Below are 27662 nucleotides of genomic sequence, written 5' to 3' on the forward strand. Positions count from 1 at the left end.
AGCCTAAAATATTTTACTGTCTGGCTCTTTATAGAAAAGTTTCCTGACCTCCCCTTTAAATGCTTTCGGTGACATGAGAACAGAAAAGTATAATTAGACATACTTAAGTCATGTCTCAGTTTTCTTCTTTTTACCCCTCTGTGTTCAAGGTTTAAGTATGTTGAGTAAGAGAAGATCATTTGAGTGTTGGAAACTGTTATTCCAGCTTCTCTATCTTATACACACCTAGGAGAGCCTTTTGAGATTTGAACATTGCAGATTAGATGTTGAGAAAACAGAGACTTCAAATCCTGCCAAGTTTTGCATACAAAACCAGAGTGGAAGACTTGTAGTTTTCCCCCATCTAATGGTCTAAAATCAGTCTTTACCTAAAGAACTAGTATTCCTGATTTTTAAAACTTAACTATTTTTTTTTTTACAGTTAAGGCGAAAAAAGAAACAACTCTTTATGCTATTTGATATAACCATTAAAATATGTTGCTAACTAAAGCCCTTTTATAAATTTTGATTCATTTTTGCTGGTATGTTACCTTGCAGAAAAATAGCACCAGCCATGTTTTGGTTGTGTAATCATTTCTTAACTATTGGAAGTAACTTTATTTGTTAGGGTTCATTATTATTAGGCAATAGAGAACCTTCATTTTACATCATTTAATAAAATCAAATGGTTTTAACAATATTGTTTACATTTTGTTTAAAGATATTTTACTGAGAAAATACTTAATTAACTTTGTTTTATTTTTAGGGTTATATCCTGTGTTGTGACCTCATGGTTTAAGTGGGAATAAAGATGAGTATAAGCAGTGATGAGGTCAACTTCTTGGTATATAGATACTTGCAAGAGTCAGGTGAGTACTTTTATAAAGTAAATAGGCCTCAAATTATTTTAATATTCTCAAAATAATCTTTTATGCATTTGAAATTTGTATCAGTCCAAACTGTTGAACTTTGTATGTTTCCTTAATGTCTGGACTGCCATTTTAAAGCTATGTTTTACTGCATGGTTTAACTCTCTGACTCTTTCAAATATGTTGGAATTATCTCAGGCAAATATTGTAACAAACAGTTTGGCTTTCACTGTTCAAAGACCATTTTGATAATTTGTTATGAAGTGAGATTATTGCACGTGTTTAGTTAGGAACATATAAACTCTCAGATACCATCAGTTTGTAATGTATATCTAGAATCTTCAATTAAATGTTATTCGTCCTAATTATAGTTAACATTTCAAAAGCTAAATTAACAGTAATTTTTTTCAAAATGCTTTCATAAGTAGTATCCCAATTGATTAAGTGTATCCTTGACCTGAATTCTTATTACCGTATTGAGGGTGATTACAAATATAAATCATTGAAAGTCGTTTGTAATTAATATAATATTAAGTAAATTGTGATCATCCGCGTTTTCTAGATTAAAGAGGTATAGTCATAAAATAGAAGGATTGCTGCAAGGGAAAATGTGGATTGATTCAGCAAAGAAAAAAGTAAAAGAGGGAAATCTTAGGTATGGGTGGGGCGTAGGATGTGACTGATTGATTGCAATGGTAAGTGCTGATTGCTAACATCAGATGAAATTACTGGGTGGTGGAAAATGTCATGGTCTAGAGACTGAATTTTAGAAATTGTACCTTGAAGTTACTGTCGTTAATGTTTTAGTAGTAAGGTGAAGTGCAGTATAAAAAAAAGATAATTTTGGTAGTTGCATGTGAGCGACGACAGAAGGAATAGAATAGAGGTCTACTCTTGCAGGACAATGAGCCCTCAGTTTATGGTATTAAGACTTTTGAATCATTCTTATATGGCATAGGTAGTTTTATCCTCTGCTATGCAGGGAATACATGGCCTTAGATCCCATTGTTTGCATCTCCCAGCTGTACTGCAATTCTGAGCCTTTCTCTTGAGTGGGGTTTTCTCTTCCCAAGCACCATCACTGCTCCTCTCTGATGTAGAACAGCTGAGAAGATGAAGTCCAACAAGGGCAGGAAGGGAAGGAGAGAGAAATAACTAAAGTAACCAACCAACAGAGAATAATTTCCTGTGAAGCTTTGAAATTCACAGACCTTGTTTTGTTTGTTTAAAATGGTAAACTGTTACTGAAGGCAGATCTAATAGAGGAATTCCAAAGAAAGTTCTGAAGAAGATAAAATGATTAATAAACTAAAAAAGTTGTGAACTAGTTATTATTACATATGTAACATGTAAACATGTGTTCAGACATTGTTATGTAGCAATTTGACCAAAATGGAAAGAGTTTGTTGGGTATAGGCAAACTATGCTTTCTGCTTTTGAATTTGACCACCTTTTAGGCCAGAGCTTTGAAGCTTTGGGACACTGAAGCAAAAGACATTGTGGAGGATTGGTAGATGAGAAATATTGTCATAAAGGCTTATAGGTTTATTGTAAAGGCAACTATTAAGGTTGAACTGTATGAAATTGCTGTTTTTGAAAGACAGAAACAGTTACATAGCTCAGCAGCGCGCCCTGTGGGTCAGTCTTTGCTGGGGTGAAACAGGACAAGATGCGGTTTAGAGGTGTTAGTGTGCATGCAAATTTTCCTGTTTCTGAACAGAAGTCTACAAATTGATATTTTATATTGCAACAAGAAAATATAGTGAGTAAAAAGGGGCAGTAAAATAATATTCTGGATTAATTTCTGAAAGAGTATCCAGTGATTTTAAATATTATCAAAAGTCTACTTGAAGTTGCTTATGTTTGCAGAAAAAAATCTTGTATATTCCACGTGTTAAGCTCTTTTATGTTGCAATAAAAATAAAGCAAGGGTGAAAAAAATCTTTGGTAGACTGATGTATCATATTAAGTCCTTTATAGTTGTTTACTGCATTCTTACGTGTGTTCTGTGTATTCTTTAGAAAGTTTTATACTTTACAGTGTACTGGTGATGTTAAGTCACATCTAAAAATATGAACACCAGTCCCTTGGCAAAAATTGTAACTTCCTATTTACATTATGATTTGTAGGGGAAAATCAGACTCAACTGATGACATTTTGACTTATGGCAGTTTTTCTAGGACTTCAACTTGCCATAAATTTAAGAATCGCCTATACCAGAGTTCTAAAGTTTGATCCTCTGACCACCTGCATCAGAATCACTTAGAGAACGCCGAGTGGGGCCCAGGAATCTGCATTTTACACATGCCCCAGGTGATTCCTAGGCTTAATAAAGTCTGAAAGCCACTGCTCTATATTAGTTGTAGGACAATTAGAACTTGACAAGAAAGTTGACAACAGGTATGTAGCATGTTCACAATATCTTGAAAGAAAAATTACAATTAGTAACTTTTCAAGATAAGATAGAAAGCATGAAATGTACACCTACTGAGATTTGGTGTGTGAGAAGAGGAGGTGCCACTGAAAGTGGTGTATTTGTATTAGTTTAGTAGGAATAATGAGGCATCTTTCTGTCACAAAGGATGCTAGGAGACATTCATTTGAAATTCTAGAAATAGGAGATGGCAGAGAGTTTAAGAATTTTATGGTTCTGTGAGCTCACAACAGAGTTCAGATAGAACCCTGAATCTCACCCATAACAAAAGCCTATAGAGACTTCAGATCTGGGCACTTGCCACTCTAAAAGCTCTTTCTTGGTTCTTATCTCCAATCATTTATGAATATGGCTACTTGTGCAATAGATTCTAATTTGGCATCACCTAGAACAGTAAAATTTCTGGGGATTCAGCGTATTTATCACCATAACCTTCAAAGGATACTTGTAGAGAATTAGTTGTTAAATATCTAAGAAATATGATGTAAATTATTTTTAGGTCATAACTGTTTCTCTTGAAAGATTTAAAGCAATACAGAAGAAACTGGAATCTTAATATTGCTCCTTTCCCTATGGAAGAGTGCTGACTTGGATTGGGAGACATGCAGAAAAGGAACAGTCATAGCAAAGAAAGCATTTGTGCAAAGAATCGGTTTGTGAAGGCTACCAAAAAGGAAATAAAATTTGCTCCTTGCCTGTCTCATTTTCTAAAGGCTTGCAATCAAAGAAAGTCTGAAAACACCTTATAGAAGTGTTATGTTTTGATAAATGTGGTTTAGAAGTATTGTTTTTCAGTAAGAACTCTTAATATTTGTTCTCTGCATTGTTTATTGTTGACTATGGTATCCATTTCTAGAGGGAAATAAAATCACTTACGTTGTTTTAGTTTTACATATTTTATACTATAATCAGTACTAGAAAATATTACCTGCTAAAAGTTCCTCTCTTTCCCCCAAATTACGTAACTTCTGAGATTCATTTTCCTCATCTATAAAATTTGTTGCTTGTTGAAAAGGTATTACATTGTGATATTCAGCCTCAAATTAAGTTTAGTGGACATCTCTGTTTCAAATAAGCCATCCTCCCAACTCTTCAAAACTAATTAAGAGAAAGATATATTTATTGTAGGGTTTTTATTAAATGTTATAACTTTTTCTAGAAAGTTCACCCTAACCAAATTGCTTTGGTACTCACCATTCTGCATTTTTATGAAGTAGACTTCCATACTCAACAAAAATTTCCTAGGGAATAAATTTTTTTTTTCTTTTGAGATGACTTGAAAATTGAGTGTATTTGATGTGTAGTACTGTAAGTAACGATTAACTTGATTCAGTATGCTTCCTTTAATTAGTATTCACCCAAGGGCATTAATTTGATTGCTCTAATAACTCATCTATAGCAACCATATGCATATAAATACTTAGTGGTACACTCCAAGTTGAATATAATATAACCTGATACAATGTTGATCTTACAAGAACAAAACTGGCTTGGACCTTTTTAATTCCCCTTCATTCCCCCACAGCCCCACTTTGCATTACCTATGCACAGTTTTGGTTTGTTTTTTATGAAGAAATTGTTCCCTGGCGATTATTTGTGAACTTTCTGGCACCTGTTTTTCTTGTTGCTTTGTGTAAGAAGATGTCATTTCATTTTGCTCAAATTTTATTTTTGATGTGGGGGAGAATTCTTGATACTAGATTTATCTGTCATCTGTTAGATGTTTAAGAGCTCCATAACTTCTCCATTTATGACGTACTTGACTGTTGGAAGCTGTGAAACCGTTTCATCTTCTGATTTTAAGACTAACTGGAAATTGCAAAAGCAAAATGTCCTTATTACTAAGATAAGTTGTTTTCTAGATTGTGATTCTGAATACTGCTACTTTTTGAAAAAATCCTCATGTTTTTAGAACTGAGGTTCATCTTGCATATAGCCTCCGTAAGAAGGTGATGATATATGTAGGATTAAAATGTTTGGTTCATGAAAGATCATCTTGTCTCTCCACCCCACCTCCCTCCATTGGTTTTTTTCCCCCTAACCCTTTCAAAGGGATATCATATCTCCCTGGAGATAGGCCTTGCACCATACCAGTTTTTCTTAATATGGTGATTATTACTTCAAATGTTATATTTGCTTATAAGATCCCATGTCAAAACTATATATTACTATTTTTTTAATTTAGAAGACAATCATAGTAGGCACACAGTTACCTAAATGTTTATGCATAACATTAAAGTTCTGGCCTATGCCACTGTATAGCTCATTCATTCATTTTTTCATTTTAGGTTTTGTATTAGCACCTATAATGCTTAATAAAATATCAGCAATCAAATGACAGTGCAGTTTCTCTTGACTCAGATAAAGGTAACTGAGCTAGATAACCATTCCTTCCTACACACTTCACTCTCAGTGCCATTTCTAAACAGACTTTACCAATGGATTTAGTGGAGTCAGGTTAAACTGGCTGTCGATAGTGTGTCTGTAGCCATGAAGAACTGGAGTGAAGAGAGCTCAGGATCTGGTATGTCTACCTTCGGTCTTCCTTTTAATTTTTATGAGTTGATGACCAGCTACAAAAGTGTAAATAGGTATATAGTTTTGCTTTATAATCACATAAAATAGGGAAAAACGTTGATTTGACACACATATTTGTATACATAATTAACAATAAACAGTAAGCAATTATCATGCATACTGGTAATTGCAATACTTTCATATTTCCAAATCAGTTTTTCTCCTTTTTTTTGTAAGCTCAATGACCCATTTTTTGCTGAAACAGGAAATTCTTATTACACATTTCTACTGACACACTTATTAAAGGACAAAGGTCCTTTTAATAGTTGCCAAACTGAGAATTTGTTCAATCTTAATTAGTAATCTTTTTTTTTTTTAGGACTAGTCAGCATAGCGAGGGTATAATGAAACATATATAAATTGCTGATGGTATTATAAATTTGCACAGTTTTTTTGGAAAGCAATTTGGCAGTCATGAAAACTACTTTTACAATGCTCATGTTCCCTTCAGCTTTTGAAGGAATCCATCCTAAGGAGAAAAAAAATTATACATGGCAAAAGCCTATACATACCTATTTAAGGTAAGATTCTTTTTAAATAGTGAACATTGGAAAAGTCCAAATGACATTGGAAAAGTCCAGATGTCCAGCTATGGCATGACCAATTTACTGGCTGAATACATTTATTGGCTAAATATTATGATGCTCTTAAAATTATTTCAGAAAATATAATTCGTATAAAATGTTCATAGTTTATTTAAGGGCAAAATTGGGGCACAAAATTGTATAGCTAGAATATAAGTGCTAGGTTTAATTCTTCAACAGCTAAGATCCCCTATATCATTTCCCTTCACCGCCTTTTTACCTTTTCTAAAATCTGGATCTGTAGGGCAGAGTTGGAAATTGATTTGGAGGCGAGGGAACATGTGATTATGGGAACAGGAATATGATTTTATGGGCTTTTCTGACCTGAAGCTTAAATAGCATTTTGTCTAAATCAGATTTTCTTTCCAAACTAGGGCACTGTATTGTGATCATATTTAAGCTTTGCCTTTTTCATCAATTTGTCTTATCTAGACACCCTGCACCATAACCATGGTATTCAAGGTCCATTTTCTTATTCCTGTATTGTCTATTTGCAAAGTAGAGTTGGCAGGCTCTGGAGGACTGACTCCGCTTAGACAACACAGTCCCAGTCCCTAACATCCTAAGGGAAAGCACTCCCTGAAACAAGTGCTATACAGAAAATGTTTGTTTTGTGATCTCATGTGTAACGCATGCTCCTCACCCTCCCCCTCCTCCGCTACTGTTTGTTTCTGTCACTGAATGACTATACACTGAATTTCATGGTTTTCAGCCTGATTCCTGTCTGGCATTTCTGTTCTACCTCCTAAATCTTAATTACTCTAGTGAATGTTTAAAGTGATTATAGAGATACTATTCATATCAGATTCGCTTTTACTCTTGGAAAGAAGGAATGCTATTTTAGGCAATCATGCTTGATTTTAACATTTCACAAGTTTAGGTGACCCCTTTTGCCTCCTATTATGTAAAATGAAAGCTGTCCCTGTGAAATATTTCCTACAGATAAATGGGAATGTTTTTTGGCATAAATCTGGTTCAAGTTTTAGATTGTTTTTCAAGGAAGACTTAAGTCTTGCTTTTTCTGGAGTCAAGCATTTTTTGATATACCAAAATACAAAATATAGTAGCATTACATTCTAATTGAACAGACGTTTATTGGGTAGTTGTTAAGTAATGTGTTAGTTTCCCAGATTTAAAAGATTACTAGATATAAACCTTTTGGTCAGATAGCCCAGTCTAGTAGTCAGACACAGGTGATAACCAGTGTGGTAAGTGCCTTACATGTATAAATTACAGGATCAGTGTAGGAGAGAATGATTAACCCTGGGGTAGTAAAAGAAGACTTCACCTCCATTCAGATAGATGAAAAGAGGATAGGAACACAGCAAGGCTCAGAGGCCCGATATAGCACTTATTCAAGATATTACATGTAATTTGCCATCACTTGAATTTAACATGTAGTGGAAACAAGATTGGGGGGTGGTGTATGGAATTGGGAAGATGAGAATGGAGAGGTAGGTAGGACCAGATTAAAAAAATAACTGTGTTCCATGCTTAGGAGTTTGGCCTTTATTATGAAGGTCGAGGATCACTTTCCAGAAAACAGAACAATGATGTAATCTTTTACTTATTAGGAAACAGGAGCTTACTCTCTGCTTTAGCGTTATCTTTGACCATATTTTAATTGTTTAAGAGGAGCAGTAGAGTGTCTCTGTTCTTAGTGGCTATTTTCCCATCAGATTTTAAAACAATAATGCATTTGTGCATGGTGTCTAGCATATGGTGTAGGTCCCTCATAAATGATATCTTCTATCTCAAAGTCTTCTTAAATCTCTAAGCTACTTAACTGTTTGGCTGTTTTTACTATGTATGATTTACTGCAAATTTATTTAGGGAGGGGGTATTGAAAACAAGTCTCCAACCCTACTGTTTATGGATTTCACTGCTGTATCTGACCCTTTCTTCCCAACCTCCCCAGGCCTTATTCTCAGCTTTCTACCCTGGTGTTCTGGAATCTACTCATATTCAAGTAGTTATGGGTTTCCTTATAGAGATGATTCAAAATGGTGCTTTTTTTTCTTTTTTTTCCATTGATACCTTTTTTAGCCATCTCTGTGAGCTCAGATTAAGGGGAACACTGTAAATCACTATAAATGCATTTAATTTTGATCTTGCCTTGTGGGCAAAATTATGAGGTTAAAATCAAGGTCATAAAGGTAACATTTTTTCAATTCTTGTCTTTTCCACTATGGGTAGTTGACATGGAAGCTGCGGTCCCCAACTCCCACATACTGGGACAGGGCCACAGAGCTCTGCACCACTACCGCCGCCCCCCAATCTGTGGAAAAATTGTCTTCTGTGAAGCTGCGGGTTTGGGGTGGGGTGGGGGAGGCAGCACACAGCAGGAGGTGAGCTCTGGGCTGGCAGCAAAGCCTCATCTGTATTTACAGCCTCTCCTCATTGCTGGCATCATGGCCTGAGCTCTGCGCACCCACCCCTGGGCCCAGGGTCAGTGGAAAAATTGTCTTCCATGAAACCAATCCCTGGTGCCAAAAAGGTTGGGGACCACTGTTGTAAAGAGGGAGGGAGGGAGAGAGCCAGGAGGAAAATAACTTAAGTACTTCACTATCAATTAATCAATTAAAATATTTCCTGGCTACACACTGTTTGTGAGCCCGCAGTATTTTATTAGACTGTTCATAGTGCCACAAGGAGTGTTAAGCATGGAAGCACAAAATGCAAAAAGAACATGTACTCAATGCTAAAACTAATATAGACAGTCCAGAACTATATAAATTATGTAGACACCAAATAAGTCTATTATTTATTTACTTTTTTTAGCGTGAAAGTTTCTTAACATTGTATATTACATGCACAATTTAATTGAATTGTTTAAAATACATTGTAGAAATTACTACTTAATGATAAACTATGATGAATATTTTGGCAAAGAGAATAACCACCCTTGGCTTATCAGTTTATTAGAATTGTGCTCTTGAATTTTGAATAGACTTTCATAAAAAGCAAGGCCAACATTAAAGAGATTTTTATGTGAGTGTTGTGGTTTTAAGTATTTCAAATTAAAAGTAAATAATTGCTGGTAGAAATCTATAAACTGGATTTTTATTTGCTAGCTCTACTTTACCTGAAGATTTCATTTAGATGAGTTATGACTAAGTGGCAAAGAATTAGTATCTTTAAAGCACTTAAACTCATACATAAAATGGGACTTACATATTAGAATTTTTCATTGTAAATTTCAGCTTTCCTTTTATTAGTTTTAATTTTCCTTTTACTTCCTAAGTAGTTTGAAAAAGCTGCACAATATTGAATTTATAAGGATGTTTGACAATTTGTAGAAATTTAAATTTACTACAGAAATATTAAATGTCACTTATTCTCTCTTGGCCTCAGTTATCTTGACTGGAGCAATTGAATCACATGACTTCCAAAGGCTTTTTCAACTTTTAAGTTTGGTACTTTTTGTTGAGGAAAGTTATGTTATCACTGCTACATTTTAGAAAATTTGAAGCTATATAATCAAGTATGTACTAGAAATTTTACAGAGTATATTTGGTAATTAAGAGAAAAGGAAAATATATAAAAGGTAACAAATAAATTTTGATAATTCTTTCATTTAAAAATATACTTGACCTTAGCTACCAGTCTGGGATTTCAAATGGGTGGTATGTGATTTTAAAAGATTATACAGATCTTTTTTTTGTGTATCATTTAGCATGTTGCCACTAGGAAAATAAATTCTCATACCTTTTCTTTTGCTTTTAGGATTTTCTCATTCAGCATTTACCTTTGGTATAGAAAGCCATATCAGTCAGTCCAATATAAATGGTGCCCTCGTCCCACCTGCTGCATTGATTTCTATCATCCAGAAAGGTCTACAGTATGTAGAGGCAGAAGTTAGTATTAATGAGGTAAGGAACACTTATTTCAAATACTAATTCTTACTCTTGTCCTTAAATTAGCTGTCTTGTTGGCTTATTCAGTATCTGAATTTGGCTTCGCTGGGTTAACAAAAATGCAGGTGTTATTTCTCATGTAGCAGTCAGATCACACAGGTGAGGCATGTTGCTCCCAATTGTAAGGTCCATTATCTGGATCTTATTTCTCTTAATATGACTTTATAAGTAAACACTAAGAAATTACATTTATTAATACAACAGCATTGTGCTATGGAATGCTGAGACCATAACTGATGGCCTGATAATTGGAAACTCTCATGTTATTTGGATATACTGTGATTTTGGAAGCCAGGTTATAATTGAAGCCAACTCTGGATGCTACCGCCCATCTAAGGTCCGCATAAAAGTGGTTGGTTTGGCTCAGATGGCAGATACTATGGCCCATGAGCCAAGTCCTGGCCGTTCTTTGGGCTGCTTGTGGCAGAATCAAGTAGTTTGACAGAGACCTTATGGCCTGCAAGGCCTAAGTTAATATTTATTATCTGAGTCTTTTACAGAAAAAATTTACAAATCCCTGGTCTAGCTTAAAATTTTCATATATGGCCAGGAATTCTTCCCCTTATTTTCATTTCAAAGATTAACACATTCTCCTTTTGTGAGTATTTTTTAAACTGAAGCATCCATGATTTCTGTGATATTTATTAGTATAATCATATAGTATACTAAAATTGATTTTTATTATTTTTGGCTTCTTCATCTCTGTGACTGAAAATTTTACTAATACTAGATTAAATGTGTCCTCCCTCCTTTACACTATGCTTTATTACAGAGGGTATAAGCAAGTTCTGCCACTGGTCAAAGATGAAGTCTAATTTTAGCTGAGAAATTTTATGTAAATTTAACATAGTACTTATTCCGCAGTGAGTGCTAGTTTTGGTGTTTTTGTTAGTTATTTGTAAGTTAGAATGCTTCCTGCCATTTCTCAAATATTGGATTACAATTGATAATTCAGAAAGATATGCTGTGTTTTTATAGCTCACAGCACCCCATCACACCACTACAGATTGTCAGGGATTCATATTCTCCAGTTTAAGTGAACCAGGCATCACACATGCGTGTTTGTAACTGACGTGCCCTTTTTCTGTTTCTGGCATGCTCTGTGTGTCTGTGTCTCTTCTTGTGCTCACTTGGAGAACTTTCTGTTAATCATGAGCTTCCTAATATCACTAGTGGAGCTTTGGAAATTCTAACAACTCCATAATATTAAAGAGCACTAGCCTGTGAGTTATGATGGCACTTCTCATATGTTAGTGCAGGTAAGACTCGCCCAGAGAGCTTGTTAAAATACTGGTTCCTGAGCCTCCCTTTGGAGATTTTGATTCTGTATGTTTGAATCTCCATTTCTAACAAGCTACTAGGTGATGGTGGTGCTGTTGGTCTTTGGATCATACTTTGAATAGCACTGGGTTAAAAGATCCCAGTTGCCATTGCCTAGCTGTGTAACTTTAACAAGTCTTTAACCTTGTGCTTACATATCAAGATTAGTGGCCGGGCGCAGTGGCTCATGCCTGTAATCCTAGCACTCTGGGAGGCCGAGGTGGGTGGATCGTTTGAGCTCAGGAGTTCGAGACCAGCCTGAGCAAGAGTGAGACCCCATCTCTACTAAAAATAGAAAGAAATTATATATGGACAGCTAAAAATATATATAGAAAAAATTAGCCGGGCATGGTGGTGCATGCCTGTAGTCCCAGCTACTCGGGAGGCTGAGACAGGAGGATCCCTTGAGCTCAGGAGTTTGAGGTTGCTGTGAGCTAGGCTGATGCCACGGCACTCACTCTAGCCTGGGCAATAGAGAGAGACTCTGTCTCAAAAAAAAAAAAAAGATTAGTAAAATGAGATGATTGTGTGGCATAATATCTAAATTCTATTTCTGCTTTAATGTTTTAAATCACAAGAAATTTTTGAGTCCAACAAAGCTATTTTTAAAGTTTTTGGTTTTTTAAAAGAAGTATTTGTTATCATATAGCACCAAGCTACTAATCATTGTATGAACAATTCCATCTTGATTGTTGCTTTTGACTAACAGAATATTGAAATCTAATTGATCATTTTATCATCTGGGCCTACATTTTTTTATCCCTTTCAGTTTTCAGCAGTGACTTGTATTTTAGTTCTACTGTACAAGCATTTAACAATAACATGAACTAAGTGACAAGGAAGACTTAAACAGCCATTTGCAGTTGCCTCTTGAAGTTTCTTTCTTCCTTCCCTCCTGACTTCTTTTTACATGAGTTCAGAAAATTTCTAGCAGTGTTTTTCTTGGAATGAAGATTTTCATTTCTGCTGTTGAATTTGTGTGAATACAAATAACCTTAAATATTACCTTTGATTTTTCTTCTCTCACAATTTTCCAAATCTAGGATGGTACCTTGTTTGATGGTCGACCAATAGAGTCTCTGTCCCTGATAGATGCCGTAATGCCTGATGTAGTACAGACAAGACAGCAAGCTTATAGAGACAAGCTTGCACAGCAGCAGGCTGCAACTGCTGCAGCTGTCACGGCTACCACTAACCAACAAGGATCTGCAAAAAATGGAGAAAACACAGCAAATGGGGAGGAGAATGGAGCACATACTATAGCAAGTGAGCTGAGACAAGAATTTTTAAAAATTTCTTTTCAGAGGACATACTTTGCTTTACTGGAATGTCCCATCTTCTAAGTTGAAATAACTTCATTTGTTTTATTTATACCAACTTGTTCTCCTAACTTGTATCACACCATTCAGATTTTTATTGCTAAAGCTCCAAAAAGTTACTTTTATTTTTATTGACTTTATTTTCTTTTAAAAATATTTAGAAATTCTTTTTCCATTGTTTAGTGAATTTTTACATCTGCATTTGGTTTCTAAATAAAATTTGTAATACTAGTTATTAACAAATACTATAAAGCTCTAACATTGAGATATAAAGTCAACTCTAATGTTATATGAATGATATCAGCAACCCCTACTGGCAGAAACTCAGAATAGTATTGATATGCATTATATTTAATTCAAACCATTTTATCATTTTAGCTATGGTTAGGTCTAATCTTGTGCATTCCTGCTTCTCCCCCTGCCTCCCTGCCCCTCTAAACAAATATTCACACACATACTTTTAAAAATAGTATGATCATACTTAACTAAAGATAGGAATTTATTTTCCATGTGACAAAACTGTGTAGTCATGTTTAGCTTAACTTGACATGGTAAAAAAATGTTACACTGTATATTATAAAGGAAGAATCCGCGCCCCCCCCCCCCCCCGCATGTTGCAATACTACCTAACTGGAATTATCCACTTGTTTCTTGTAATGCAGATAATCATACTGATATGATGGAAGTGGATGGGGATGTTGAAATCCCTCCTAATAAAGCAGTTGTGTTACGGGGCCATGAATCTGAAGTTTTCATCTGTGCCTGGAACCCCGTTAGTGATCTCCTGGCATCGGGGTATGTTTCTCAAAGTGGTACTAAAATAGCTTTTTAAAATATCTTACGGAACTGTTAATACATTTTATAAATATATTTTCAGGTTTTTGTTGTTGCTTATTTGTGGTCCCATTTTGTCTCTGTAAATCTTAATGCTTCATGAAGTAATTCTAGAAGTGTTGTTTAAACTTAACTACTTCAAGAATACTTGGGGGCCCCAAAAAGTAGAATGGGAAAAATACTGGAAATGGAAATTCCTGATAGTCTAGTTTTTATTTGCCTTATTAATAATAGGATATAAATATGTTGCTTTGATTCTGATACTTGAGAATGTCATGAGAATTTAAAATCTGTTGTATGCTTTGTAGGTCTGGAGACTCAACAGCAAGAATATGGAATCTTAGTGAAAACAGCACTAGTGGCTCCACGCAGTTAGTACTTAGACATTGTATACGAGAAGGAGGGCAAGATGTTCCAAGCAACAAGGATGTAACATCTCTAGACTGGAATGTGAGTATCACTATTGTTGGTGATGGAAAACTATCAGAGCCTCAGCCTCATGGCAGAGTTTGTCTATTTGTGCAGATATTTTTGGATTTCACTACCTAGTAACAACAAACTGGGAGTCCCCACTCCTAAATGTGGTGTTAAAGGCAAAGGCTGGTCCCTACAGTAATCAGACCAAGGTTCAACCTCCAGCTCCTCAGCTTATTTAGCAGCATGTCCTGGGTAAAGTTGTTACTTTGCACTCTGCACTTCATTTTCCTTACATGTAAAGTAGAAGTGTGAAAATGAGGTAATAAGTGAATATCCCTAGCACAGTAACAGACAACATCCTAAATGCTTAACAGATGAGTTCTTAGTTGGGGGATAAAAGAAATCTATATAGCAAAAAACTCTTGTTTTTCTTATTATACTGTGAACTGATAAAATTTCATTGCCAACTGTCTTTTAGGGTCCATTAGTCTACATTACTTCCAAGATTTATTCTAGCTGTTTGGAATCTTAAAATTCTCTGATTCTATGTATGTTTCAGCATCTTTCAGGATAATCAACTACTCTGACTTACAAAATAGTTTGATTTTGTTGTTGATAAATCTTTACCCTTTCAGTTTCAAATGCATCTCTTACCTGCACAGTGTCCCCATCGCCCAAGCCCCTTAGATTACTTCAGTTTGCAAAGAATATCAAGAGTTAGCTGTCCTTTCCTCGGCAAATGAACATTCTTTCCTCCTCTGGCCTCTATTCAACAAGTTTTTGTGGGGCTTTCCAAATGATCTTCCAAATCCTATTCCAAGGAAGGAGATCTGTCTTTAAAAATGATTATTCCAGCTAAAGCTTTTAGTTTCTGTGAAATTCTTTCAAAACTCATAGCTAGGCATTTTTAGCATTTTCTTCCAAAATTTCCAGCAATGTATTTAACCTCCTCTCATAAAGTGTTGACAATTCTAAAAATTCAAAAAGGGATTAGTACATTGTAGTATAATTTGTTTGTAGGATCAGGACTAAGAGTTAATATGCATAGTTATTATAACTTAAATCAAAGACGTAATAGCTTTCTTACACTACCTGGCCTAGTAACCATGTTGATTTAGTGAAATTTACAGTTTTCACTGAAAAGGACAATTAATGAACATTGGTTTGTTGAAAGTGGTGATGTTGAACTACGTTTTGAAACGTGTGGGCTTTTCACTGTGAACTTGAAACTTTTACTAAAAAGGGGAAAAAATCACCTTCAATTAATGATTCTTTTCCATTTCTAAAGCAAGAGCCTATGAAATGTCTGGTCTTTAAAGTATGGTTTTTCTAGTTGAGTATTTCTACAACTAAACATTTTGGGACTAGTAGTTTAGAAGAAACTTGACCTTGTGCAGAATCTGGAAATAAGCTTTTGCTATTGGCTTCAACACGGCTCTGTCTTCCCTAGATAGAGCCCTGAGGGATTTCCAGATCCTAGCAGGACTGAGTCTGCAATTCCCAAATCCAGTGTTTGTTTGTTTGTCACTTACATATACAGCTAAATGGCTTGAAAGGTATGAAATAGGTGATCTTGTTTTGAATGCCCTTACCAAAAAGCTTCAAGAAGGTGCCAAGTAAGGCAGGATTTCTTCTGTATCTCTAATAATGTTTACTCATTCCAGCAAGAATCTGTTTAATATAATCTATTAATAAAACTTTTGCATTTGTATAGAGTAAGATCTGTCCTGCCCTTACACCATTCATCAAGGCAAGACACAGCAAAGGAATATAAATTTAGAGAAATTTATATGGATTTTTCCTCACAGGAAAGTAGGCAGTCGTACTCACTTCATTAACTATCAAGTCAGCCTGCACTCTTCTCTGGCTCTTTTCCTTGCATTGCTCTTTTTATTGGTAAATATTTCAGAGTGGAAGAAATTAAAAAAGGGGAGAAACGTTCAGTGTTAAGAATCTGGTCATCTCTGCAGGTTCATTCATATTTTCACCAAAAAAATTAAAAAAAAGAATCTTGTCATCTGAAACAACAATATAGTTTGGATCATACACACTTTGTTTAGATAGTAAACGATTTAGAGGGGTTAGCATATAAAAACTCTAATCATAGTTAAATATTTAGGAAGATTTTTTTCTTTACTTCTGTTAAATCATTACAAGATTGTGATTTTGATGTCCTTCCTAACCTACCATCATGCCACCTCCATTCTTAGTTGTGTGCGTCTGTGAAGAAACTAGAAATCTCTGGCATGCATGAGGGTGGTGGTGCTGATCCTGCTCCGGAGCACTTGCTGTCGTTGTTGAGATTTGGATGTAAAGTTCACATACAACAGTAGCTTCACTTCAGTGAACAGTGTTTCGTAGGCCTTTGGTGGCACCCACAAATAGACAAAACTGCTGAGTTTTGAAGCAGAGAATTTCAAGGTCTCCTGTATCTGGGATTTAAACATAAAATATTTCTAATAACTATGAAGTGCCTTTTCTGGATTATATAATGGAAAAAGTGTTTTTCTCTGGCAGAGTGAAGGTACACTTCTAGCAACTGGTTCATACGATGGATTTGCCAGAATATGGACAAAAGATGGTAAATGAAGCATTTTTCTTTTTACTTTTTTGTTCATCTAAATTATAAAGTTTGAAGTAATGTTTTTCTTTTAACGTTTAATGTTTTTCTTTTTTGAATTTTAGGTAACCTTGCTAGCACCTTAGGGCAGCATAAAGGCCCGATATTTGCATTAAAATGGAATAAGAAAGGAAATTTCATCCTAAGTGCTGGAGTAGATAAGGTAAAAGAACATTAAACTAAGTTCTGTAAAAGTTAATGTATTACAGTAAATGTATTACAATTATAATTGAAAGCAATACTTTTTCTTCTCTGCCAATCACATAAAAGATTCACATTTGGGAAGTGCAAGTATGAATTTATGATAATAATAAAAATGCTTTCTTAAGTTTTCTGTCAGCTCATTCCTGAATCTACTCATTAAAATGCCCTTTATCCTTTATCCTATGACTACTCCTCATTATTGTTGGAGTTTGAACCATAATGAATGTTATACCTCCTGTACTTTTTGCTTCACTTCCACAGTTCTGGATTATCTCCTCAGTAAGTGTGGCTCTGGAGTGAGTCCATCGGAAATACTAGAGCCAGTTTGTTAGCCCAGCTCCTGGTACTTAATTGAAACTTTAAGAAATGCACTATCTGTCTAGTTTCCTTCATTTAACTAGACTGGTGAATATGGATGAGTTGAAAATATGATCTCCTTCGTTTCCTTAGGTCATCTCCTCTATCACACCTCCCAAACAAGGGTTTAAGATTATTTTAATCTAGGGAAGGACATGCTAATAGTTGAGTATTGTGTCAGATAGGGATGTGGAGTGAAACTGGTTCAGGGTTTTATATATTCAGTGAGCAATAAAAAAGTGACAAAGGGGAAGAAAAGTGGAGGCTGGGAAGGGGAGAGAAGAGCCCTATTAATAGTCACTGCCATGATATAGTACTTTAGGTCCTTGTTTTAAATATTATCAAAGTTCAAGCTGCCTTTTTGTGTAAATGGAGGCTTAAAAACCTTTCAGTGTTGAGAACTTGCTGATTACATTATTAACCAGGAATCTGCTCTCTTATAGCTAACCATCTGTGAGAATCTTACGTTAAATACACTATTGCAATGGAGTTTCTTAGTAATCTAACATAATGCCTGGCACTTTGTAGACAACCAAGAATTGTTATTTGAAATAAGTTGAGTAATGCAAAATCATCAGGGAAAAATTAAACTGCTTAATAGTCATCTCCTCCCAAAGTGGAGTATACGATACCCTTGTACTATTTGGAATAAAGTAAATGTTTAAAATTAAATCTATGCTGACATTTCATATTGCTTTAATCTAGTTAGGCATCTAAGATAAACTCCTTTTCGTAGTAATTTATTTTTCTTTTCTTTTAATCTCAGACCACAATTATTTGGGATGCACATACTGGTGAAGCCAAGCAACAGTTTCCTTTTCATTCAGGTAAACTTTTACAATTTACGTGAAAGTTGGAGCTTTCTTCTATTTTTCTAATTAAACTTTTAACAGCACATAATTCATTCAAATCTTGAAATGTCAAATATCAGTCTTGTTACTAATCATTTCAGGAGTTGATGTTCCTTGACATTCAGATTGTTAATTGTCAGAGAATCATCAAACATTTTCTGTGAAATGTACCATAAAGAAAGCATTTGCAGCATGGTGCAATTAGGGGGTGGTATTATGTAATGGAAAGAGCATAGATTTTTATTTTATTTTATTTTTAATTCCCTAAATGTTCGCCAAGACAGCATAGATTTTTTGAATCAGAAGGTCAAGTGTTGAATGTCAGTTCTACTTCACTTAACAAGCTTTGGGACTGAGCACATAACCTTTCTGAGCCTTGTTTTCACTGTCTATACATGAGGGATAGCAATAATGCATGTTTGTTATGAGGATAAAACTAAATTATACATACAAAATATTGTGTAAACTCCTACAAATTTAGACACTGTCATTTTCTCATTTTGAAGTGATATATCTAAGTCATTCCTCCTGTGTACAGGCAGTAAAGAAAAAAACAGACTTTCCCAGTGTTGTTGGAACTGTGGTGGCTAAGATGGATTTCTGTTTTAAGTAGTATTCAATCTGGTCCTTAAATCTGATCAATCTCTTACCCTAAAATAGTGCTTCCTCCTGCTTCCTGCGTAATAGACAGCTATGTGCCAGGGCATTCACCTCCAGTAGAGGCTGGAGTTTTTAGTGCCTGCACTCCCTTTCAGCCTAGGACCTTTGTACCTGCTTTCATGAGTTTTCCTGACTGCAGTGACTAAGTGATGTTAAACTGGAATGAGATTCCCAGTAACTATTGGAACAGTAATTTTAGTACTACCTGATTTAGCTGCTTCTTTCAGGATTTTGCTGTGATTGGGAAGACTTTTGATTAGGAGGCTGACTAAAATAAACCTGGTTATTCTTTTTTTTTTTTTTTTTTTTTTTTTGAGACAGAGTCTCACTCTGTTGCCCAGGCTAGAGTGAATGCCGTGGCGTCAGCCTAGCTCACAGCAACCTCAAACTCCTGAGCTCAAGCGATCCTCTTGTCTCAGCCTCCCGAGTAGCTGGGACTACAGGCATGCACCACCATGCCCGGCTAATTTTTTCTATATATATTTTTAGCTGTCCATATAATTTCTTTCTATTTTTAGTAGAGATGGGGTCTCGCTCTTGCTCAGGCTGGTCTCGAACTCCTGAGCTCAAATGATCCGCCCACCTCGGCCTCCCAGAGTGCTAGGATTACAGGCGTGAGCCACCGCGCCCGGCCCCTGGTTATTCTTAAAGCTTTCCTGATAACCTTTTATAAACAGCCAGTGGCACTGCATCACCCTGTAAAACAGAAACTTGCAGCTTCAGGCATTTTGCTTTTTTTTTTCCTCTATTTTGTGTGACTAAACAACCCAAAAAAGATGCAAAATGATTTTTCTGTAGTATCTGAATAACATAAATTTGTAAGCATTATGTTAAGCAATTCAGCCTGATTAAATGTTACCCTACTAATAAGCATTTACACATCAGTTTTTGTTTACCCGTTTTACGTCCTTGTCACTGTTGTTTCTAATCTTCACCCAGATAGAATTTCTTAGGCTTCTGGCTATTCTTCCTAAAAACTTCTCATAGATACTAGGAGTGATGAAAAGCTGAAGTAAGTATATGTGTGGTACTGTTACTAGCTGTGACATTAATGAGTGCCAACTTTGTGCTAGAGATGGTGCTCCTTTTATCCCGTTTAGTCCTGAGTACAACCCAATGAGGTAAATAGTGTTGAAGTCTTTTTACAAATAAATAAGCTTTAGTTTACTCATGGCATTCTTTCTTATGCTTTTGTTTTTAAACACTTTTATTGAGGTATATTGACATAAAATGAACTATACATATTTAACTTGAACAATTTGATGTGTTCTGACATGTATACACCATTGAAACTATCACCACATTCAAGATAACGAGTATGGCTATTACCTTCAGAAGTTTCCTCCTGCCCCTTTGTGGTATCTCTGTCCTGTCCCTAGGCAGTCACTGATATTCTTTGTCACTACTCTTTTGGTCTGGTTTCTTTCACTCTGCATAATTGTTTTGAATTCTTCCATGTTGTAACATATCAGTGGTACATTCCTTTTTGTTGCTGGTAGTATTCCTTTATGCAGCTATACCACAGTTTATCTCTTCCAACTATTGAAGTAAATTTGTGTTGTTTCCAGTTTGCGGCTATTATAAATAAAACTACTATCAACATTCATGTACAGGTCTTTACGTAGACGTTTTTACTTTCTTCAAATCCTTAATAGGGGAATAGCTATATCGTATGTTAGATGTATATTTAACTTATTAAGAAACAGCAAAACTGTTTTCCAAAGTGGTTTACATTCTCACTAGCCCTGGATATTCTAGTTCCTCTATATTTTTGCCAGGCCCCGGTATGTAAATCATTTCTTTTAATTGTAGCTACTCTAACAGATATGTAGTGATATCTCACTGTGGTTTTAATTTACATTCCCTAATAACCAGTGATGTGGAGCATCTTTTCATGTGCTTATTTGGCATCTGTATATCTTCTTCGGTGAAGCGTCTGTTCAAATCTTTGGACCTTTTATCTAATTAGGTGGGTTTTTTTTTTTTAATTATTGAGTTTTTGTGAATTCTTTATAGTTTCTAGGTATAATCCTTTTTAAGGTATATACTTTGCACATATTTTCTCCCAGTCTGTGGCTTAGGTTTGCATTCTTTCATCAGTGTCCTTTGAAGACCAGAAAGTTCTTAATTTTGATGAATTCCATAATTTAATAATTTGTTATTTTATGTGTCAGGCTTTCAATGACAATCTAATTTGCTCGTTTTCTCTTTTCTTGAGGTGGAAGCTGAGGTTGTTGATTGAGACCTAATAGGTATTTAGTGCTATAAATTTACGTCTGACTATTTAATGGCATCCCAATATTTTCTGTGTGTTGTGTTTTCATTCAGTTCATAATACTTTCTAATTTAATTTTGATTTCTTCTTTGGCCCATTGGCTATTTAGAAGTGTTTACTTAGTTTTTGAGTATTTGGGGCTTTTCCAAGATTTTATTTAATAATGATTTTTAATTTCATTCCATTACTCCTGTAAATGTCATTTAGGTAAAGTTGTTTGATAATGTTTAAATCTTTCATAGCCTCACTTGATTTTCTGTCTTTTCATTCCATCATTCTGTCTTCTTTCTCATTCCATCATTTATTGAGAGAGAAATATTAAAATCTCCAACAATAATTAAAAACACATAGTTTCTATTTCCTTTGAAGCTCTGTCAGTTTTTGTTTTGTGTATTTTGAGAAAATGTTATTAGGTGCATGAACATTTTGGAAATGTTTTGCCTTATGTTGGATTGACCCTTTATCATTTTGTAAACAATCTTCTTTTTCCCTGTTAATAGTCTGTTCTTTGAAATCTGCTTTGTCTACTATTATAGCCATTTCAGCTCTCTTTTGATTAATGTTGGCATGGTATATGTTTTTCCATCATTTTATTTTCAGTCTATCCCTGTCTTTATATTTGAAGTATATTTTATACAGGCAGCATAAAATTGAGTCTTGCTTATCTTCATTCAGTCTCACAGTCTCTGCCTTTTAATTATTATAGTTAGGTAATTTACATATAATGTGATTATTCATGTAGTTACATTTAACTTTATTATATTTCTGTTGTCTCTTCTGTTCTTTTTGTATTGCTGCTTCCATTTGGGTTACTTGGATTTTTTTCATGATTCCATTTTTTTCTCTTTTGATGGGCTATATATTACCTGCAATTCTTTGTTTTATTTTAGTGGTTGCATTAGATTGTATACAACTTATCATCATCTACCGTGAAGTGATATTCTAAATGGTTGATATAATGATCTTATTTTCTGCCCCCTCCTCACGCCCCTACCCTTTTCACCTAAGATTTTGTGAAGTTGTCCCACATCTTGGTGATGCTCTGTTATTTCCTTTTTTTTTTCAGTCTTTGTTCTCTTTGTTTTTGGATAGTTTCTGTGCTGCCTTCACGTTCACAGATCTTTCCTTCTGCAGCATCTAATCTGTGGTTTATCCTATTCAGTGTATTTTTCATCTCACATGCTGTAGTTTTTATCTCTAGAAGTTTGGTTTAACATCTTCCATGTCTCTACTTAACTTTTTGAACATATGGTACAGTTAACCTTTGAACAAGGTGGGGTTAGGAACGGTGGCCCCCGTGCAGTCAAAATATGCATATAACTTTTAACTCAAATCTTAACTACTACTAATAGCCTACTGTTGACTGAAAGTCTTACTGATAACATAAACAGTCAGTTAACACGTATTTTATATGTTATATACTATATTCTTAGAATAAAGTGAGCTAAAAATGTTATTAAGAAAATCAAAAGGAAGAGAACATATATTTACTATTCATTAAGTGGAAGTGGATCATCATAAAGTTCTTTATCCTTCTCATCTTCATGTTAAGTAGGCTGAGGAGAAAGAAGATGAAGAGGGGTTGGTCCTACTGTCTCAGGTGGCAGAGATGGAGGAAAATCCACATATTAGAGGACCTGCACATTTCAAATCCATGTTGTTCAAGGGTGAACTGTATACATTTGCAATTGATTCAGTGTCTTTGCTAATTCTAACATCTGTCTCTTCTAGGTCATTTTTAATGATTTGACTTCTCCATTTTGGTCATGATTTCTTATGTATTTGCTTGCCTGGTTAAATTGTGATTGGAAGTGAGACATTGTGAATTTTACCTTGTTGGTTGTTAGATATTTTTGTATTGTTATAAATTATTGTGAAATTTGTCCTGGGACTCAGTTAAGTTACTTGGGAATGGTTTTGATCTTTTGGATCTTGCTTATAAGATTTGTTAAGTGGCACTGCAGCAGTGCTCCCTGTAGGGCTACTTACTTCTCCACTGTTGAGGTAAGAACCTTATGTGTACTCTAGCCAGTGATTAATGAAACATGAGATTTTCTTGTCTGAGTTGTGGATGTAGGCACCCTTCCCAGCCTTGAATAGCAAGCATTGTTTCTTCGTATCCTTTTGAGGGGTTCCTTCCTGGTCTCAACTGATGTTTTCACACACTTGTGCTGATTAGTACTCAAACAAATAACATGAGCAGGACCCGTTGCAGGTCTTTATAATTCTCTGTGTAACTCTCTCCTTTTGAGTACTCTCTTCTGTGAATTCTAGCTGTCTTGGTCTCCCTAGACTCTCAGCTTTGTTTCTTCAACTCAGGAATCCCATTGATACCTTCCAGGGGGAATTCCTCTTCTTTGTGCTGAGACCTAAACATTTTTCCCAGATTGCAAAATCACGTAATTATAATGGGACCACTGTCCTTTGTTCCATGATGTCCAGTGTCTTGAACTGTTATGTCACATAATTTGCAAGTTTCTTGTTTGTTTGGGGCAGGAGGTAAATCTGGCCCCTGTTACTCTATTTTGGCCAGAAATGGAAGTATACCAGGCTTTTAAAATTACCATATTATTGTACTATATTTTCTTACATATAAAACATAAAACATTATGATTTATGCTAGATGGGTTACAGTGAGATACTGCTTTACACCTATTAGGAGTGCTATAATAATAAAAATAGAAAAATAAGTGTTTATGAGAATGTGGAGAAGTCAGGACTCTGTACATCACTAGTGGGTACATAAAACGATACAGCTGTTTTGTAAAACAATGTGACAGTTACTCAGAAAGCTAAATATAGGATTACCATATGACATAGCAGTTCCATTCCTAGGTATGTATTCAAAAGAATTGAAAGCAGGAACTTAAACAGATACTTGTATGCCAGTGTAAATAACAGCATTATTCACAATAGCCAAACTAATGTCTATCAACAGATGTTGGATAAACAAAATGTTGTGTTAGTGTTGTGTTGTGTTAGTGAAGTAAGCCAGATGTAAAAGGATAAATGGGATGATTCTACTTATATTAAATATTTAGAATAGGCAAATTCATAGAGACAAAAAAGTAGATTAGAGGTTACCAGGAGGTAGTGGGAAGGGAAAATGGGGAATTACTGCTTAATGGTTGTAGGGTGTCTATTTGGCGTGATGAAAAAGTTTTAGAAGTAGTGGTGATGATTGCACATTGTGAATATGATTAATGCCACTGAATTTTATTCTTAAAAATGGATAAAATGACAAATTTAGTGTTATATATATTGGATCATAAATTTTAAAGATTAATAATGTAATATACCAAAACCATTGAATTGGATGCTTTAAATTAGTGAATTGTATGGTTTGTGAATTATATCTCATAAAGCTGTTTTTTTTTTTTTTTAAAGTAAGTGAGTAATAAATGTGTCCTTTTCCCCTTCCATCATAGGTTTGTTCTTTCTCTTTATAAATTATGGAGGCTACATGGGTTAATGAGAAGAAATCAGAATGGAAGGAGACAGAAATTTTAATAGTAGCTCCAGGATTTCAAAAACTTGTAGAACTCTGGGAAAACTAACTTTTCTTAGCCTCTTTAATCATGTGTAAAATGAGACTAGTAATAGTGAACACACTTCTCAAATTGGGTACATAAAAATACATTTTATGTTAGAGATACATTCCTAAAGAACTTGTACTATGTAGACTCATTTTAGGAATAAAGTAAAGGAATTATGTGTTCTTAGATTACATCAACCTATAACCATTATATTTTATGAGCCAGACATATCACAGAAGCCTTAATGATACAACTCATGTTTGCAGCATTCCCTAGCTCCTAAAAATCTTTACTTTGTTATTTAGTTTGGTTTTGCATTTTCTGAGCATAGTGGTGTATTTGTTTTAATGCTACTTTTTGTTTTCTCATCTTCCTCTCTAACATTTTGCAGACTGCCCTACATGAAATCAACATTGTGGTGCAGCATCATGATAGATATTTGGCCTTCTTCATAACATTGTATTGTATCTTTATCTTCTAAATGAATTAGATTTTTTTCACCTCCCCCCTCTACTTGTTAACACTAGAACAATTATTTACCAAAGAATTGTTAAAATTTTTTTTAATGATATTTTAAGTAATAATATTTAACGTTAAAATTAAAGTATAGTAGTTACTGAAACAGGTTCCAGGCAGGAAAACAGAATCTAAAGCAGATAGTCCAAGAAAGAGAATTTAATGCAAGAAAATAGTTGCTGTGGGAAGAATGAAAAACAGAGGACTATGAGGTAACCCAGAGATTAGCAACTGCAGGAGACCTAAGCCTGTTCCGTAGGAATTGGAGCCGTATAGGAGAGGCTGCCTGGCAAGAAAAGCAGGAACCACTGGTAGACACCCAGCCTGACTGTCTTTCATTATATGAACCAATCTGTAAACCAGTAGGTGCAAGAGCCTGGGAAATATAATTCACAATAGTGAGCCCTCCTGGGTTGCAGAGCAGAGTTGGCAAGAGTATGGTGAGGAATGAATCTGAGAGTAGGCTGACAAATGAACAGGGCAGTCATCCACGTTGCTGTCAGAAGTTGTGATACCCGTAAACAGAAGCAGAGTTCACACACCGTGCTGAAAAAAGTTAGCCTGTGTTTTTTCTGTTTACTGGCTGATTTAGGTTGGATTCTTCCAAAAGGCAGGCAGGCTCTGAGCCATATATTTGAGTGAAGTGATTTATTGAAGAAACTTTCCCAGGAGAAACAAGTGAAAAAATACTGGAAGCAGGATGGAGATGAGGGAAGTAGCTAAGGAAGGGTGTGATTTCTGTTGAAGAAGGCCCAGTCTTAGCCTGTTCCAGAGGGGAGCTTTGGAGTATTTATTGCCCCTCAGAATTTCTCCTATCTTGAGCCAAGGGTACTAGGCTTTTAAATCCCCCCTCCCTCCCTTTGAATAAAGTACATCCCACCAGCCTTTGTATACTAGTCAGCCTGGGGGACACAGCCACAGAACAGGGCAGTTCTGTGCAGTTTGCTACTCTTAGCAATGAAGCACTCAGACGCTGGGAATTGGACATATAGCATAGGTGCAAAGGTCTGTGGAAGGAAAGATCAGGCACCAGCTAAAGTAGTGCTACTGTATGACAAGAATAGCAGCATGGCCTAGTTTACTCAGCTCGCCAGCTCTAAAGTTATATGATTCTTGATTATTTTTTTTTTTAAGTTGGTGAGAGTTCTCATAATTTGAAATTTTGTGTAAAAGGTGAATTTATGTTAATATTTTTATATGCCACTATTTTTCATAAGGTCACTTGGGGGAGGGTTAAATATTATATATAATATTATAATAATATATATATTTTAAATTTCATACCCCCTCCATAGTAAGTTCCCATTAAATATTTTCTACCCCATCGTGTATTTCTTTCCTTTATAAGCTCACTAAATTCTGATACCTCATTTTTCATCATAGAAATATACCCAAAACTAGTTCTTTTAATGTCTGGTCATATTACTACCATTAGGTTTTTTGAGCTGTACTTTACAATTTTGGTTTTACCCGATTTGTCTTTAACTAGTTAATGAAATCAGTTTCACTCTTGCCTGTTGTCCTGTGTCTTACTATAGTTCTGAAAATCCTGATTAAATTTTCCTTTCTGGGTGCTTTAAGTCTTCCTTTTATTGTTTCTTTTACTTTTTCTGTTTCCTTTAAGTCTTCCTTTTCTTTTTACTGTTTCTGTCCATAGTTGTAAGTTCTCATGCATGACATATATCCTCAACTCATCAGTCTAATTGCTCAAAACACTTGTTTATGTTTAGTTTTAACATAGCCAGTTACTATTATAGTTAGTTCTTAATATATACAGTGAGAGAGTGGCTTTGTTTTTCCTTCTCATAGATACCACCTCTGATCTCCTTTATTAAATGTTTTATGTTTCTAACAATTAGCATGCATATCTTAACTTTAACCCTCCTGTTTTTGTCCTTGTCTGTAAGTTTTCCCTCTAAATCAGGAGTTCAGTTTCATGTGATTTGTGTCTTCCTTTGATCCCCCACTCAACTAATTGCAGTGTAAAAACTGTTCTTGTCTTATACGCCAATAGTATGTCGATCCCTGCCTTAAATCCAGTGTCCTTAGTATGCGCCTGTTGCTTAACCCAATTACTTGGTATCATTACCTTAATCTGTGTTGCTAATTACAGAGAGCCTTTGCACCTTGCAGCAGGGGAAAATGAGGGGAAAGAATGTTTAATCATATCGGAGCTAACATCAGATTAAATATTTAAATGTCAGCAGCTTTTGGGCTTCTGAGGTTTTAAGAGGTATTTGATTTTAAGAGGTATTTGACGAAAATAGATTTTAAGAAGTATTTGATAAGAATTACTTAGAAGAAAATGTATTTGCAAATCATATGTAATATTCTGTTTATTAGTTGAGTAGATGATAATGGGAATGATACTTAGACCAATGTAACATTTGTCT

The 27662-nt window shown here is 35.1% G+C and overlaps 1 protein-coding gene across 1 annotated transcript in view; it reads left to right on the forward strand.

The window, feature by feature from the left end:
• The window catches only part of TBL1XR1 (TBL1X/Y related 1), a 165667-nt gene that overhangs the window by 125664 nt on the left and 12341 nt on the right, over positions 1-27662 (forward strand). Inside the window, exons 4-11 of the mRNA XM_069472918.1 lie at positions 746-848; positions 10170-10315; positions 12724-12946; positions 13662-13794; positions 14142-14283; positions 16768-16831; positions 16936-17033; positions 18198-18258. Of these exons, the coding sequence (XP_069329019.1) occupies positions 791-848; positions 10170-10315; positions 12724-12946; positions 13662-13794; positions 14142-14283; positions 16768-16831; positions 16936-17033; positions 18198-18258 (925 nt within the window). The 5' untranslated portion in view covers positions 746-790. The remainder of the gene's footprint in view (positions 1-745; positions 849-10169; positions 10316-12723; positions 12947-13661; positions 13795-14141; positions 14284-16767; positions 16832-16935; positions 17034-18197; positions 18259-27662) is intronic.

Source organism: Eulemur rufifrons, chromosome 7 (assembly GCF_041146395.1).
Source record: "Eulemur rufifrons isolate Redbay chromosome 7, OSU_ERuf_1, whole genome shotgun sequence".
NCBI classification, from domain to species: domain Eukaryota; kingdom Metazoa; phylum Chordata; class Mammalia; order Primates; family Lemuridae; genus Eulemur; species Eulemur rufifrons.